We start from the raw sequence: 18320 nt of genomic DNA on the forward strand, positions 1-18320 counted from the left end.
TTCTAATTCATGTAATGGCATCATAAAACTAAATACGATGTCAACGAAAATATGTCTATTGTTCACCTGGATCGCTTTCCATTAAAGAATTTGACTAAAAAAGAAAATTTTCTCTTTAGCTATGACACATTTATGTTTCATAATTAAAGGTACCTACAATTAACTACGGTCCAATTCTTTCTCAACATTAAATTTATAGCTATAATTCTATATATATAATATAGTACCAGAAATGTAGAAATTTTAATTGTCTAATTAAATGACTAATAATTCAAATTATTTTGCTTGCAGTAAATTTTTCCTTAAGTACATTTACTTGGAACTCACTGAATTGAAATAAATAAAGTGCTAAACGTCTGAATACCAAGAAATACGAATTTCAAATTAAGCAGTTTGCAAATCGTTGCAAACACGCAACTTGCGACACGAGTTATAGATACTATTGTGCCACATATTTTAATACTTTCAATTTAGTAAACTCTTTTATAATTAACATTAATTAATGTATACCATATCTACCGCTGTTTTTCAAGCTTGGTGTTGTTTTTTAAATACAATACAGTAAAATGAAATAAATCAGTGGCGCTACAACCTTTTTAGACTTAAATTTCTGTAACAGCCTCAGATTTACAGAAATGTGATACAAGATCTGTTTCATGATCATTTGTCAATCTAATAAACAAGTAGGTGATCAGCCTTCCCCGCCTTCGACTTTTTGGTTCAAAGGCAAGCTGGTTTCCTAAGGATCCTTCTTTCTTCGACGGGGGATCAAATCTATACGTACGAACTACGACCTCAGGGATGAGAGTTGCACGCTGAAGCCACATAGCATACACTGTCGATTTTTAGGTCTAATACGGTTACTTCCTTGGTTTCCTTAATCATACAAGAAAGTAAAATCCATTGATGCACATCCGTGATTCGAACTAATATTCCAAGAGATTAATTCATCTCATCCAAAAGTCAGGCAAATACGATGTAAAAAACTTAATTATACGTAAGTAAAGAATGAGAAAGAAAGTAACATTGTATTGTAATTCAACGTGAGAACAACGGTCCTACTAGCGATTTCCATTTTAATCTATATACTATATATGTATTACGTAATTTTAATTAATATAACTTAAATGTATTATTCACAAGCTAGTTAGCCTGGTACGGTGCAGTATGATGTATTATAATGACATTTTCCGATACACGGGTCTATGGTTATCATTTAACATCAGTCGAAATGATTTGATTTTCGAGAAAAGTAGAAAGTAACATTGGAACTAGTCTCACCAAAGTATTAAAATATTTCCCATTATTTTATTCGCAGCAATCTGAATGCCTAAATAAAAATTATAAAGTTGCAGTTGGTTCGATTCGCTTCATAACGGTGTTAACGGTACAAGACTCTTCAGTTAGGAATGTTAAATTGTATTTTAAAACTTTTCGATCTGTTTTATACAAATTGAATTGGCTGCTTAAAATTCTTTTACGAGATACATTTTTATTCATTTATCATTCTAATCAATATTCTATATTAAAGGGTTGATAAGGTACGTTGAATTAATCTTGTTTTATACATATCTTGAATACTCCTTTATTTTAAGATAACTAGCAGGCAGACCTTGCCGTACACACGTCTTGAATTTAAAATTAAAAAAACAACTTATTGTAACTCTGATGTGTCACTTTAACACACACAAACACACGCATTGAAGATTAATACACATAAAGATCTTAATTTAAGTTATACATAAAAATTACTTAACATTACATACCACCACAACAGAATCATTTTGTGCAATAAATATTGTTAATGGGTTTTTAATGTACTGTAATACATCACATATATATATAGGATATTTATCTAACATTCGAAAGGGAAAACTGAAAAAAACCTCATTCACGATTTTACATAGTGACGGTGATTGATGATCTTTTATGTAAAATTCCCATATTTCTTTTGCATAGAATTTTGTGGGAAATATTGATTTCGGCATTGTTGTGACACGAACAATGTTTTATAATCTCTGTGGGCTGTTTTATAAAATAAAAATTCATTTTGAATTATCACTAGATATGCTGAATTTTTAAATAGAAGGTGGAATCAGATAACCGGAATTAGATCTTATCATATGTTTCCTAGAATTCTGTACAACACTTTCCTATAATAGTCCTATATATAATATATAAAAACCTATATTTAGCATATCTCATATCTAAAATGTTGAGTATCACTTTGTACACCAGTTTTTTTTATAATTACTTCGTATAAGGAAAATGGGATATGTTGTCGATATTAAATATTTTTCAGTTTGTAAATTTTTTTTTAGCGAACGCGTTTTATTAGAGCAGATACACACAGCACATTATTAGAGTTCTTTTAGACCGTTTGCTTCAATGTGTAATATTAATTATAAATATTATAACATAATAATAAATGCAAAAGCCTTTTGATTTCATGCCAAATATCCAGATTATAATTATATATTAAAAAAAATTATATAGGTATATATATAATTGTTTTTTAATAATTTTTTTTTCCTTGCTTGAACGTTAACTATGAATGTATGAAATTTAATCAAATATATATAACTTCGACATCTACAAATATAGTTTAGACATACAACCAAAATATTATTGTAATGGTTTATCGATATTCCGAAAAGAAGAAAGTTTATATATATATAATCCAATTTTAAAAACCATACTCTATATACGAGATCTATATAAATATACAAATAAATGTTCATTTCTTAACCTAAACTTCCAACTGGAAACAACTATGTTGGGGATCAAAGAACCCCTGAACCCCCACATGGTTAGCTACCAACTAAGCGTCTAAGGCGCTTAATTTAATTACAAAAATTGTCTTACATGTAAAACATCAACTGTTCCCGAACTTTTATTTATAGGTAAAATAGGGAGGTATATTTCAGACGATTCAGTATAACGAAATATTTCGTATCCTCATTAAGTAAGATTGGTCAAAATGGGGTCAACTGACTCAGGTCTTATCACGTAATCAGTTAATCTAGAGCAAATTTAAGACCATTAGTTGTCCTAGATATCCTGACTTGAGAGTTAAGGCTGTTGAGTCAATCTTTTGTGTCAAATTCAAATTTGTATTATTATATTTAGGCGTAGCTTTTAATCTCTTGTCCCGGTCCATATTTTCGTCTACGTTATTAAATATGTCAATGTTACAAGTATTATTGGTTATTAAGTATTTCTTTCATAACTTCTAGTATTTGGATGCAAATTTTAAGGATAACAATGTGACCTACATCGTTATATCTATGTTCAGTATTATTATATCAGCTTATATAAATACTAATCCATCAGTGAAATATTTTTATTTAATTGAAAAATTAAATTAGAATTTTCACATGCCAATTAATTAAAACTAGGATTAACAAATACAACCACTATAATTTTTTCTATAGCATAGCAAATGTTTGTTTTTTTATACTACATTCTCACGTCATTAAAAACGTATTTAGTTGACTTATACCATTTGTACCATTACTATTATACAAGCCAAATTAAACTTAGCATGCCCATTTCAGCTCTATTAAGTATTCATGCACACTCCATGTGAAAAGGAATTTTTTCGCCTTTTCCTCGTGACATTTTACACATTTTAGTTTCACAAGTGAACTTAGAGAACTAAATTACAGCCAAACTTACATTTTTAATCTGTGACCTAGAATCTTTTTACACGTAAAGTGACATCAAAGGAAACATTTATCCAGCAATTTAACCATCTTGAAGATAGCCAAGATCAAAGGTAATGAAGAGTCACTTTGACCTCTTTTTTGTTATTTTCTTTGAGATGTTTAGTACATTTAGATGTTTAGTAAAAAATTGGTGATGTCCCAGGCGTAACAACCAATCAGGCACAAAAGGCCTTTTTATGTACCTAATGGAAAATTTACAATAAACCTACACTGACGGACTCATAAACTGCATCAAACTTCAGGATTACTTTGAAATGATTTTTTTCATAAGTATCCAAACTTTTTAGATTCAATTATATAAATATTAAAAAAAAGAATTATTTAAAAATAGAACTGCAGTAAAACAAATGAATATAGCCGGGAAAAGAAAATTTACTCGTAGTATCAGATTTGCGTGTTTTTTTAAATTGATTCTTATTGATTGTTTATTCTTTTGACAATTGAATTATTGTTACCATCAGAATTGTTGGGTTAGCTTTTTAACTCATCGAGAGTTTCTGAACCATAATATGGATACTTCGTCCGAACAAGCTGCTCAAATTGCTACATTGGTGCATTATATATAGCACTAGCAGACCGGCCAAGCGTTGCTGTGACTAAGGTTTTTGTTATATTACATAGTAGCAAACTATTCAAGAGAAACGGTAGGAGAACACGACCCATGGGGACCACTATGCTTTTTTGGTGGTTACGCCATTAAATTGTAGCTTATGTGAAACGTTGGTACTTTCAACACAGCGCCATCTGTTAGAATTGTGACTATCAAATAATAAACAAATATTTTGCAATAAAATAATATTGCGGGTATAAATTGAGATGTTAGCTATCCTATCTTTTAAGTTGGATCAAACTACACACGGTGTGCAAATTTGATTGATATCGGTTCGGTAGTTTAGGAGTCCATAGCGGACAAACAACGTGACACGTAATTTATATATATATTAAGATTATAAAGCATTATATGTCCAATGTCCAGAGAAGGTTACGGGACTTCATGTATGGCGTACGTACCTATTCATACGTCATTTAGGTATGATTACGATAATCAGTACAACAATCAAAAGGCTTTATTTTTAAACCTCATACCTTATACTTCAGTCAATTTAGTAATAAAATCAACCCATTATCAGCTCTCGAAACCCCCAAATATCGTAAACCGATACCTATTCACTGTACTAACGTTTCTCTTAACGGTGTTTGACAATGGCTTCGACATGTGATATCAAATTCTCGTGTTTCGAGGCGACGATGATTGAAGAAATATCGAATGAAGCATTAGACAAAAAACTGGGTTTATTTTAAATCAACGTTATTTTAACGTAAGTTTCCACTCCACTAAAAATACTTTTTAAAAACTATATTTATGTCAAAACTTAATACTTTTGATTTAAAAAGATATATAAGAGATCGGACCTCTACAACTAGGAAACACAAATTTCTGAAGGCGTCTATAAATATTTGATAACCAATTGTTTATTTCTAAACATACAAAATACATATATTTCCCAGCTAGTAACAGTTTTTAATGGAAAATTCAGTATTTTTCTTTAATTATTATTTATGATTCCCATCGTTTAATCCTTTCCTGAACTTCCACAATTATATCAAGATCATATTTAGCCATATCGGTCCAGCCATTATCGAGTTTTAGCTAGACAAACGGGTAGCAATTCATATATTATATCATTTCTTTAGTGTCTAGTCAAATTGTAACATTGTTATTGTAAAGTTATAGACCTTCAACTATGTATACTATAATTTTACAAGCAACATTTCTGGTATATATGACAGAAAAAATCACACAAATCTTATACATTCGTAGTGAAAAAAAAAAGTATTTATAAGTTCTTAATAGTATTTATAATATAAATTATGTTAAAGGTGTATTAAAGGGCCTAGTAAGATTCATCCATAACGAAAACTATTTTATAACGAACAATCTAAAGATAGTTGTTAAATTGGTAGTTAGTCTTCGTAACTAGGCAGATGAGTCTGGCAGTTTGATGGCGATCACGAAAGCAGGTTACGGGCGCAGTGGGCCGCGCGACGGGCACAATTTAATTGAGTTTGCGATACATCACCCGTGGGATGACCACACGTTACAAATTTATCGGGTTATTTCCAACGAGCTAGGCACAGAACCGTTACAAGATTTTAATTATGTAGTAAATTACACGAAGCAATTGTTAGTGTCTATTAAGATATAAAAGGTTTATTAACATGACTGGAACTCGCGTTTAAGATAAATTATTTAATTTATTCATTCATAAGAACACATGATTTCGTCGCACGTCAATCAAACTTAAATCCAGTTTCAACAGCTGTCCAACCATTTTATCTGTATGAACTTTGACATATTTGACAGTGCCCAAGACGAGATTGGTACTTGAGATACAAATAAGAATATGAAATTTAATTATGGATACCATAACGGTTAATAGAAAGAAAACTTAATACGCAATATGCAATATTTATCGCTATACTATGTTATAGTTATTTTTTTAATTTCTCTTATGGTGTTCCGTTCACAATAATATAGCGTGAATTCCCTGACTGGCTTCTTCATCAATTATCACTTAATACTTTATTAAAACGTGATAAAAGCCTTTTTATGGTCACCCTACCAGTGTCGTGTAGATAATTCACTCTATCCGTGTGATCTGCACGTGTTTCAACATTTTATGGACTTTTCACTTTATCGCGCTTCCTTTTATAGCACTTGGATTTTATCAACTTTCGGCATCAGTTTAAGTAGGATTTGTGTTCCTCTTTAAATATATTTTTGACTGGAAGAAAATATACAAGGCTTCTTTACTATGTGAAGTTTTAGTTTTTACAAAGGCAGCATTTTACATATGTCTCTAGGTTTGTGCCTACTCTGTCTTATTTTTTATTTTTTATGTAATAGGCGGCTCATCTGATGTTAAGTGATCTTGTTGAAGGCAAACGGGCAGGAGGCTCACCTGATGTGATACCCATGGACACTCACATTGCCAGAAGACTGGCAAGTGCGTTGCCGTTCTTTTAAGAATCTGTACGCTCTTCTTGAAGGACCCTAAGTCGGATTGGTTCGGAAATACTTTAGTGGGCAGCTGGTTCCACATAGTGCGCGGCAAAAACTGCCTTATGAAGCCCTCAGTAAAATTAGCACATTTAAATTCAGAAGCTGTAAATATAAGCAATATGAATATATAGTTTTTCTAGCGAATTCATTTTTGTGAAATGATCCAAATCCATCCTGGTTTGAGAGGGTTCTGTAAGATTCCGAACACAATTTATAGATTCATCTGTAACAAAAAAAAATATTTTATTTAATATCATATAGGAAATAAAATTATTTTTAGATGTACCAGTTCTTCCATAGATACTTCATGTAGGTAAATTACTATGGCTCTGGTCAAAGACAACCCATCTTATATTTACCGTTCACTCTTCTAGGTATGTATTCGAAATTAGTTAAAGCATTCTCTACTGTCCAACGTTCAGACTAAAGCCTATTAGGTTACCTAAGATCCTTCATCACTACAGTCATTTGCTCAATCAAACATCGTCGTTTGACCATTATTTTGCAGTCTTCTTTCTTTTTTAAATCTTGAATCTTTAGCAGAGTTCTATTTCAGATATTTCAGTTATAATTTTTCGCTTTCGTGGTTACCGAACACCGAGAAGTATTTTAGGTGTTTTGGTAGAACCTGAAATTTCATTTTATATTTATCACAAAACTTATAAAAACTAGGTATTCATTATGTCATAGTAAAAGTCAGTAAAAAGGTATTTCAAATTCCGATGCTCCATTGATTTTAATCTGTGTAATGTGATTAGTCTCGTTAAAAAGGTTTATTAGGAGTGAATACGGGTGTAAAAATTGAATCATAAAATCATCGAAGCGTGTACCATATCCGATTATCTTTTAATTTCGGCTGAGTTGCTCATAAAATTGGATATTGGAATAGGGTTGCTCATCTTATCATCGATATTGTACGAAACGACAGCTTGGCACTTTGTCGAATACATTCCAAATTACATTTACAACCTATGATGTATACAAAAATTACGATTTCAGCACGCAATGATGTGGCAAATTTGTCGTTTTTCCGATACGCAGTACTAATTTATATAACCTAGTTGTGGCAGTGTCGACATCTGCAAACTGTTGCCAATTATATGTTTCAAATATCCATCTGTATATTTGTAAATTCGTCTGATCGATTTTTGAATGCGGATTTATTTTATAATAGCTGAATCAGGATTACTAGCTCTAAAGCATAATTTGCTCCAGCTCAAACAATTTTTGTAATCAATGTTCTGAATGAACCATAACTTTTGAGAACTGATCTTTCTTAGCTGTTTTGATTAGGGTGTGTTTGTGGATGGCCTGTATATGAGAAAACGTTCATCCATCATGAATAAACGCATTTTGATTTTGCAACTAACAACTGAGGGCTTAAATACCTTAGGACAAGACGTGTCTTTCGCGTAACTCGAAATGAGTTCTGAAACGAGCGAAACTATTGCTCCAGTAAGTGAAACCCATTTTTTTTGACGTACGAATTAACGCAAAGTCTCATTTCTGAATCGTACCCAAAAACCCTCCTCCTCAAAGGTCGGGTCCAAAGCATACTGGCAACTATTACTGAATATTTGCTCATACGGTGAAAGAAAACATTGCAAGAAATACCAGTTTGTCTAAGACCTCTACAATCGAAGATCAGGGACAGAAGGCGAATAAAACTTATCATATTAATATTACATTCACCGAATTTTTAGAAGTATTTTTAGCAACACGAAACGGCTAAGAGGATTAGGATTATTTAATATACCCTTGAAAGTCTGTTCCTAATTCTGTTTTTTGCAATATAAAATCCACTTTGCTAATTAGACCATATTAAGATCTTTTCGTTTGGGCATTAAGGAATTACCGTGTTCTTATTAGCATATTTGCTACGTATGTCAAATGAGCTTTCATTCATAAACGTTTGATAGGCGTCTTCTACATCGATAATTTTAGGATCGCTTGAAAATAAGTCTAAGAGACGGTTGTCAACAATAGGAGAAAGTATTCATGTACCTATTTTTATTACGTATTAAAAAATAAAAACCCATGTGCCTGATTATGATTACATTTTGATTGAAACTTTACAACTACAACTTTATATACTTTTTTCATGGTGCCTTATGTGCAGACACATTTCTTTGCCTTCAGTTCTCTTTCTTTATATATTTTTAGTATTCAATTTCTTTAAAGACATAGATAAAACTTGTCTGCCTCCCAACTGAAAAAAAAAGTTTTGCCGAACTTAGTACCTCAGGGTTAACATCCATTGCTGCAAAATACTCTCAATAATTATATTCCCATCTTCACTGCATCACTAGTGAGCAAATCTCAGATTTATGGATTTTTAAGCTTAATAGATTATTATCATTTTTACTTTGAATATCTTGTTTGCATATGTTATTTATTAGAATCATCGGTTAGGTTACTAAAATACTTTCTAATACCAATATTTTTGTCATTCCTTCTCATTTTCACCATAGTATATATAATCCTACGCATTTATCGAATGTCCCATCGATACGATATATTCCATCAAAACAATGGTAAGATTAGATTTCACATATCAGATTGGATATTTTCGTCGCAAATTCAAAACGACAAAAATTTATCAAATATATTTATTTGATACAGATTACAGATAAATAAAAAAATATTAAACGTATGCACCAAGTACTTATTGTTGAATTTATTCCTGACTATACTCAATTTCATGAAACGGCCAACTAAAACATCAATTTTTGGCGATATTGCGATAAATATTTGTTGATGAAGTATGAGCTTTCTTTGATTGATATTACTCGTTTACTGACTATGCCAGTGGTGTGAACAGAATAATATATTTTTGAAACGAATTTGTAACAATCTGTACAGTATATCACAAACGTTTATGCAGAATGAAGCTCCCGAGTTTTTACTTAATCATCAGCTACTGGCTGTACAAAATTATTAACTGATCTGCCGCAAAAACACAGCTTTATCTGCAAAAATAAATGTAAAAACATCTTCTAACAGTGACTTTTTATTTTTGTTTTAATTAAACCAAATGTCCACATTTGCCACATTGTATAACGCATTTTAAACAATATTTTTTAAAACCAAGAAGTAGTAGTTAAATGGTGGCTAATTATTAATAGTTTGTGATATTATTAGGACATATTATACACAAACAAAATGAAAATATTTCCTCTTTATAATATTCAGCGTTGATGATTTTACAAATACCTTTAAAATAATATAAACTTATTACTATATTCAGCCCATACACAAAACAATACCAATTAAAACTGCACACACAGCATTTTGTAATACAATGACCCCAGATTGCATAACCATGGGAAGTAGGTCGGAAACTTCGTGTTGCCAAAAGATTGCAATTTTATGGTTAAAGTGTTTAAAATTGAAATAAATCTTATGGATAAGTTTTTTGACAGTCTTTTCTGAAGTGAAGTGGGATGAATGTATAATATATATGTATGTAATATGTTGTTGGCTACCTTAATATATAAATACTACATAAAAATATATTTGTAATGTAATTATATACTCGTAATATGTTTAATGGATAACAATAATATATTAAATATAAGTTCATAAATCCTAACAAATTAAAGCCGTAGGTACCCGTGGCTTCAGAAGAATTTTTGCGACATCGCAAGATTTCTTTATTACTTTTTTAGACGTCTTGTTCGAACGAAAACTGAAACAATTGGTCTTAGTAATCGCAATCACCTCACCCTCCTCACAATGTCTGCAGATTAGTGCATCAGACGCAAAGACTTCTCTTCTTCATGCTTCAAATGACCTTCATCATTACAGTTACCAATTTCGGGAATAAAAACCCGAAAGCAGAGCAAACAAATACATAAGTATAAATGTTAAAAATTTATCGTGACGTTGCGTAGTATATAAGTCACGAAACATTTCAAGTAGAATTTTAAATTTAGAATGTCTTAAAGTATTTCAAACAAACCTGTATTCTAGACGCAGCGCATGTAGCACGTAGAATGTACGATTCAAACAAAGGATAATATAGGACTTACAGAAACCTTTTTACGATAGTAATATAGAGTAAATATACATTTTCATATCATTTGGCAACTGGAAAAAGAAAAGTAAACAATTGAAATTGATAATAAGAATGTGAACCAAGAACAAAACAAATCACTTCACAAATAATCTGTTGTGTTTTTGCACTAAGGTAATAACAAACTTTTGAATTCATTTTTATCACACGAAATATGCAATATTTGTTTAAACACAAACATTGTTCACAGCGAATATGTATCTACATAACGAAAGAGGATTTCAAAATCTTTCGTCGTTAACTCAACTCAATTATATAAAATGTATATTATACATTGACATCTTTGCAGCTGCACTCGGAGTACCGCAGCACGTACAGATGGCACGAGTACAAGGAGCAACAGCAGCAGCCCGGCGTGGTCAAGCAGCCTGCGCCCGCGCCGCCCTCCGCACTGCCCATTGCCAGAGGTAATGCGCAATTTTTAATTATTGTATTTACATACAGTGTGCAACGCCACCCACAATAATTCTATCGAAATCGTTCCACGGAAGTACATATTATATATATATATAAAGATTATCGGACCCGACAGACGTTGTGCTGGATGATATTTCAAGCGATTAGGATATTAAACAAAGTATGAAAGTACCCGTCTAAAACATCTATACCATCCAGGATGCCACCCAAACACATACAAAAAAATTCATTCAAATTGGTCCAGCCGTTTCAGAGAGCCGTTCAGTGGTATACACACGTACAGAAGAATTATATGTTCATATAAAGATGTAGTATAGTTTACATGGACGCTTGCAGTGTCTTCTTACCATATCATACTTATTTATCCATTTTACAATTTGTCTTGCACACTCCAAAGAAAACAAGAAATATTTGCTTGCTTAATCTTTTTATCCGCCATGTTTCTACAAACTAGAAGCCTCTCATTAATGTTAGACAATAACCATTTCGCAACTAAAAATAGCTTAACAAAACCATTCTACTTTCTACAAAACCCTTTCAGAAAACAAAACACGTAACGAACTCTCTTGTTTTAGACATTTCTTAAAATAGAAGACCTACTAAGTAATGGACTTCGGACTGACAGTCAGAGAAAGCGATTAACGATTTTTATTGATCCAATACTCTTTTATAATAGTAGCTAATGCCGGCGACTTCTTTCGCATAAAATTCAATTTTATATTGCAACCGAAATATAGTCTACTAACAGTGTTTTTACCATTCCCCCTTTCCAAAATTCTTATGCCCCATATGCAACATGCATAATCTGGATTATTAAAAAAAAAATATATTTTTCACTTAAGAAATTACTAGAAAGTTGTTAACGAAACACAGTAAGTCAGTTTTAAATGGAACTGAACTTTAAATTCCAAATATTTTACTATATTTTCGAACAGCACCCCTTTACAATCAAATTGCCCCTCTTTGGAGCGTGGGCCCCACGTTAGGAATGACTAAAACCTAAAACCCTTTATTTCTCGACGCCAATGTAATAGCTACATATGGCAAAGAAATAGGGTGTGTGTAAGAATTATTATAATTACTAAAATGCATAATAATTACATGTTACATGTAACTCTCTCTATCTCAATAAATTATATGTTTCGTGTTATATTTAATATGTCTACCCCCATTTTTGTTGTTGTTTTGTTTTGTTATTTTATATATGTATTTATCTGTGCGCTCTAATTTCTAATGTTTAATCATAGTTTTAAATATTGTTTCTCAGTAAGTGAATTATGTATGCAATTCTTATGAGAAATAAAGTTATTTTTAAACCTATACTTAAATAGTCTTGGTAAAATCTCTACAAATTTGCAATCTAAGCTAGTAATAGATCGCTTTTCGCCACGCTTGACAACAAGGCCGCGGCCTTAAGCTAAGGGGCGGATCAATTACATTGTTCTAAGATGTTTTTGTTTGTATATGCTTCAGTTGCGAACTAAGGCTACCAAGCGAAACCTTTTATCGTCGTAATATCTTTGTCGGCGTATTTTGTTATTCCTTTCACAAAGAAGTGCAGTTCTGAGGCTTGTGGGCTCAAACTGCTTTCAAAAGCTATGGGGCTTTTATATACCTATGTTTGTTCTATGAATAAGAAAAGCGTATTATCGTAAAAATGGAGTATCCATGTCATTTTTGTTCACAGGCGTAATCGAACCAGCACTGCCGCGTCGTAAAAAGTATCCAGGGGTCGCGTACAAAACCAATGAGTTCTTTGATCCGGCGCCTTCTGATGAGATCAGACCACAGCAGAACGCCACCTTCGACCGCGCCCGAGTAAGTATATGTATTACACAAAGAAATTCGAACGATGTATGTTTATACGAAGTCTATACGAGTACACCCGTCTATTATATGAATATTAAATTACTATTTACATTCACTATTAGGTTATCATACAGTTAGTTTTAAGGCCAAAATTGCTAAATACTTAATATCTGTAAAATGACTGTCTATTTTTTCATAACTGTTGACGCAAAACGTTTTCATGAATATTTTATAAATTTCATCAAAATGCCTAAGCGGTAGCAGCTACTCATGCAAAAATTGCTTAATCGACGGGAATTGCTGGATATGAAGAGTTACATCATTGTCAAAATTACCCTGAATTATCCAAATTTTAATGACAAGGCCGAAACTTTGTGTAGATTAATTTTCATAGCTAGCAAATTAACAAACAGTTCAATAAATATACTACGTTTTGAAATGTATAATAAATTCGACTTAGGGTCCTTCAAGAAAAGAGCGTACCAATTCTTGAAAGGCCGGCAACGCACTTGCGAGCCTTCTGGCATTGTGAGTGTCCATGGGCGGCGGTATCACTTAACATCAGGTGAGCCTCCTGCCCGTTTGCCTCCTATTACATAAAAAAAAAAATTACAAACGTTTATGATAGGACCAACTATGGTAGTGTAGGAGTTCTGAGGAAGCCCCGTTTATTGCCAAAGTTTTTAACTTGGTTTTGAACTTGTTGGTCTAGTGGTGAGGCATGCATCCAATGCATTATATATGTATATGTAAGGACTCAAAGTTGTTTTTACGCCACATAAGGAAACCCACTTAGACTCAAAAATTGGCTAGGCGTGCAGGGCCTGATTAACCCTTAGGCTAATTAGGCTGCAGCCTAGGGCGCGACGATCTAGGGGGGCGCGGGCGCACTGAAATCGTGTCTTCGCTAGCATCATCTCCTGCATATTTCAACTAGACCGAGACAAAACACTAAATAAACTGTGAACTGGATCTACAAGCAGATGGCAAATTTTTGTATCGATGGTACTAAAAATTTGTCATAAACTCGAAAAAAAATCAAAGTAAAGAGATCAAAATATGTTGTGCCTTTGGAACTCTGTGCTCGTAAAGTTTCAAATCGTTAGTACACAGCTACAAGCAAGTTCTGATGATTTATCAGACGTTGTTACACTTTATGAGACATTGCTTATCTTAATACGTTGCGTGACGATAAGAGTTTAAAAATTTTGAATCAGAGGCAATCAAGAGATGCGAAGTGACCACATACAAAAATCATAATAAAGTATACACAACGTTTGGTTTCTTATGGTAACTGTATGAAGTAGACAACAGAGGATTTATTAGAAGTAAAGCAAAGGACTTAAAACAACTAACTAAATGATTTAGGAGAAACATTTGCAGAAGAATGCGTCCATTTGGCACAGTTTTTAAAATCTGACACCAAGGCCTATACTTCTGCCAGAACCCCAAAGGGTCTGTTGCAGTTAATAAAAAGTTTTAATAAACTCAAACTCAAAATATCTTTATTTAAGTGGGTAACCAAGTACACTTTTGAATCGTCAAGTTAAATTAATCGTAAATTTACATTTACTACCAGTTCGCAAGTCAAGGGCGTAGAGCGGGTAAGAAGAACTGGCAAGAAACTTTCCGCCACTCTTTTTAATCGCCAGGTATTGTCATACAAATTGTTTGAACTGGAGCAATTCAATCCCAAGGATTAGGATCATTTAAGTAGTCCTCAAATTTATAAAAAGCTTTGTTGATTAGTTTCCGTTTAACGAGGGCTTTGAATTTATTTAGTGATAATACTCTAATTTCGCTTGGGAGTTTGTTGTAAAAACGAATACAATGTCCATATAAGGAGTGGTTTATCTTTTGGAGCCTGGTTGGTCGTACACTCAAATTAGTTCTATTTCGCGTATTATACTGGTGAAAGCCACCATTTGTTTTAAAATCGTTTATATTTTTTTGGACATACAACAAGGCTTCAAGAATATATTGACTATATTCCTTAAACTTATTCCGTACCGTAATATTTCAGATATGCTCCCGATGTGGATAAATATTAAGATTATTTTGACAATGAGTGACCAACTGCAGCGGCGAAAGGTCTTTTTCAGCACTTAAAAGAGTAAAAAGTTACTTGCGCTCCACACTCCGCCGTCGGAAAAGTGACGTTTTACAAGCTATTAAATTTGGAAAAATTGTGGAAAATTTTGATAACGCGAAAGCGAGAAAAATGCCTTTTGTATAAGCAAATAATAATTTAGTACTTAATTTTTTTAACAGTTGACAAAATGTTTCACTTATTTGATACCTCTCGTCTTTTTTAAAGACAACAACAGAAGTGTAAATATTTTAAAATAACTTAAAGTCGAAGCAACATCACACACTAGATGACCACCAACCTAGACGTCTATGGTTAATAGCCACAACAACTAAGATGTCCATAGAAACTAAGCCAATAGGAGTAATGTGGCCAAATACGACATTGATTTGGTTTCCAACTTGGAAGCCTGTCATGATTTTGGTCGTATAATTTGTGAGGCCTTTATGTACGGTCAGCTAAAAATGTTTACAAGTCGTGCAAATGATAGGACAGCATTTGTTTCGCTTGCAGATCTGTAAATTTTTATAGATAGTATGAACCATGCTAAAATTTTCACACAAGTACATAGTAAACAAAGTCAAAACTAATATAAGTAGGTACTACTTTTTAGACCGGCCATAATACACCTGTCACCCGGCGGGGGCGCATCCTGATAAAATAGCCTAGGGCGGTCAGAACTCTTAATCAGTCTCTGTAGGCGTGTCAGGCACTGAAGGCTGGCCGATTTGCCGAACAAAGAAACAGAGCTACACTATTCATCTTACATTTGTTTGTACACTGGCTTAGTTCACAAGAGTTGCTTGCTACATTGTTAGTTATAAGATTTAGGTATATTAATATATTTTTAAGCTATTGCATAGCTTTTATCGCGGGCTTTGAGCGCGGCGACTGAATCAAGAAATTCCGTAACGAAAAAAACCTAACACACGATGACGTAATATAGGTTCGGCCATATGCAATAGAAGAATGATGTGAAAAAATAAATTTAAAAAAAAATGTAATCTCACTTTAGACATAGTATGGAAATAACTAAGTAATTTGTTTTACCTTTCATAAAGACGTACAGTTTTTTTTTAATATAGTTGATCAGAAATATATATACCATACTAAAACATACCATATTAAAACACACAAACAGTTTGATACAGACAACTTTTATTGCTCCAGTAGAATATATAGTGAATGACGCAAATCCTTGCCGAATTCGACAACCAATTCCTAGCTGTATTTTTATTGGTGGGTTGTAAAAGTTTTTCCAATACGGTTTATAGCTAGATCTTATCTTGAAGCCGTTTCTGATTTATGTTCAGCCTAGAAATTGCGGTACGGAAATCTAATACTGCAAAATATAGGCGTAGAATTTAATGAAAGTGATACTAAAAGTATTTGTTACACACCTGTTCATGTGACATACTTACATTTATTGATTTTCAAATGACTATAAAGTTGTTTTTTAGCCGCTTATATAAGCAGTACATTTATAAACACCCATTCCTAATAAAGAACAACTCACTTTTTATAAAAGCGTTCTTGAATCGCAACATTTTTCATACAAATTTATTATTTATTACCAAAATATTACGTATCGTACGTTCAACGTTTTCTCAAACGCATATTAGTTCTTAGGCTGACACATAGATTTACCCACTAGTATTAAATTAATATGATTTTTAGTTAGCCCTATACTAATCTTCAAAAAATATGTGTTTATTTTACCGGAAATGTCTGAAATCTAGGAATTGTATACAAATCCTAGGAAATTTAAATAATTAGGCCTTAGCCGCTTCGGCTTGCATAATGCCTGTGCTTTGTTACAGCGGGTGGAGGCTGCTCTTCCCCCGCGCCTACGGTTTTAAAATAACACTCTAGGGGTAAAACAGACTATTTTTCATGCTAAAAAACAATCGATTAATTAATACCAAACCCATTGATATCTCAAATATTTATATTTCCGATTGCTATTTAGACAATTTATAGATTTCCTAGGAAATGTGTCTAATATAATTTATTTTACACATTTCCGTGCGATTTTAAGAATTACATACAATTCCAAGGAAATGTATATAATGACGGATTACATCCATTTCCGGTAACATATACATTTGACAACTGTCGTACTATCAGTACTTAGCTAACGCGTTCAAACGCGTTTAAACTTTTAGTACATTCGTACAATCCTCAACATTTCAGTGTTAGAATTTACGTTGAACTTAAACATTAAGGCTCCATAATAATATGAGATGATTCACAGCTTGAAGGCTATAGGAGAAAATAAACTGCGTAAGCTCTGCATTGATCGAAGATTGTAAGAAAAGCGGTCGAGTGCGTGTCAGGTCAAGGGGACAGACATTATCTAGTTTATGACACGTTTATTAAAAAAATACATATGTATGTAGGCTTTATAGGCGGCTGCATGTTGTCCTAAAATATTGGAATCAGTCTTGATTTCATTTAAAAGTCGTTATAACGGCTAAACAATCAAGATATATTTTAATATTCTAAAATAATTCGTTAATTTGTAAATAACTATTATATTTTAATAATGTAGCCATTATTGTATTTAAATTTTTTGCCGCTTAATTAAAAATTTGACATAAAATGGCATCTATAATTAAAGAATTTTCTATACTTCGACTATGTCTAATATTATATAAAATTCTCGTGTCGCGGTGTTTGTAGTTAAACTCCGAAACGGCTTGCCGATTCCCATGAAATTTTGTGTGCATATTGGGTATGTCTGAGAATCGGACAACATCTATTTTTCATCCCCCTAAATTTTAAGGGTAGTCCACTGAATATTTTTTTTAATTTTTAGATTTTTTTTTAATTTTTATGATACAGCATTAAAAAATACATACAACCCCTAATTTTCACCCCTCTACGATCAACCCCTATTTTTTATATTATAAATGATGACATGACAAAACGACGTTTGCCGGATCAGCTAGTTTTCTATACAACAGCTTGCCTCCTGAGATACGGGAAATAGTAACATTGGACCTGTTTCGAATACGCCCGCGATTTCTTTTGGTAACAGCGTACGTGGCGTGATATATTTTACTTTTTATGTCTTAAATATTTATTTCTCGTCTTAGACATATACGTTTTTAATGAGAATAAACTACCTTAAACCTA

General features: G+C 32.5%; 1 protein-coding gene across 7 annotated transcripts in view; it reads left to right on the forward strand.

The window, feature by feature from the left end:
• The window catches only part of LOC125057289, a 45458-nt gene that overhangs the window by 13531 nt on the left and 13607 nt on the right, over nucleotides 1-18320 (forward strand). For all 7 annotated transcript variants that reach the window (XM_047660897.1, XM_047660898.1, XM_047660901.1 and 4 more), the window contains 2 exons: nucleotides 11157-11274; nucleotides 12972-13102. In XM_047660897.1, the coding sequence (XP_047516853.1) occupies nucleotides 11157-11274; nucleotides 12972-13102 (249 nt within the window). The remainder of the gene's footprint in view (nucleotides 1-11156; nucleotides 11275-12971; nucleotides 13103-18320) is intronic.

This window comes from Pieris napi, chromosome 16 (assembly GCF_905475465.1).
Source record: "Pieris napi chromosome 16, ilPieNapi1.2, whole genome shotgun sequence".
Classification (NCBI taxonomy): Eukaryota; Metazoa; Arthropoda; class Insecta; order Lepidoptera; family Pieridae; genus Pieris; species Pieris napi.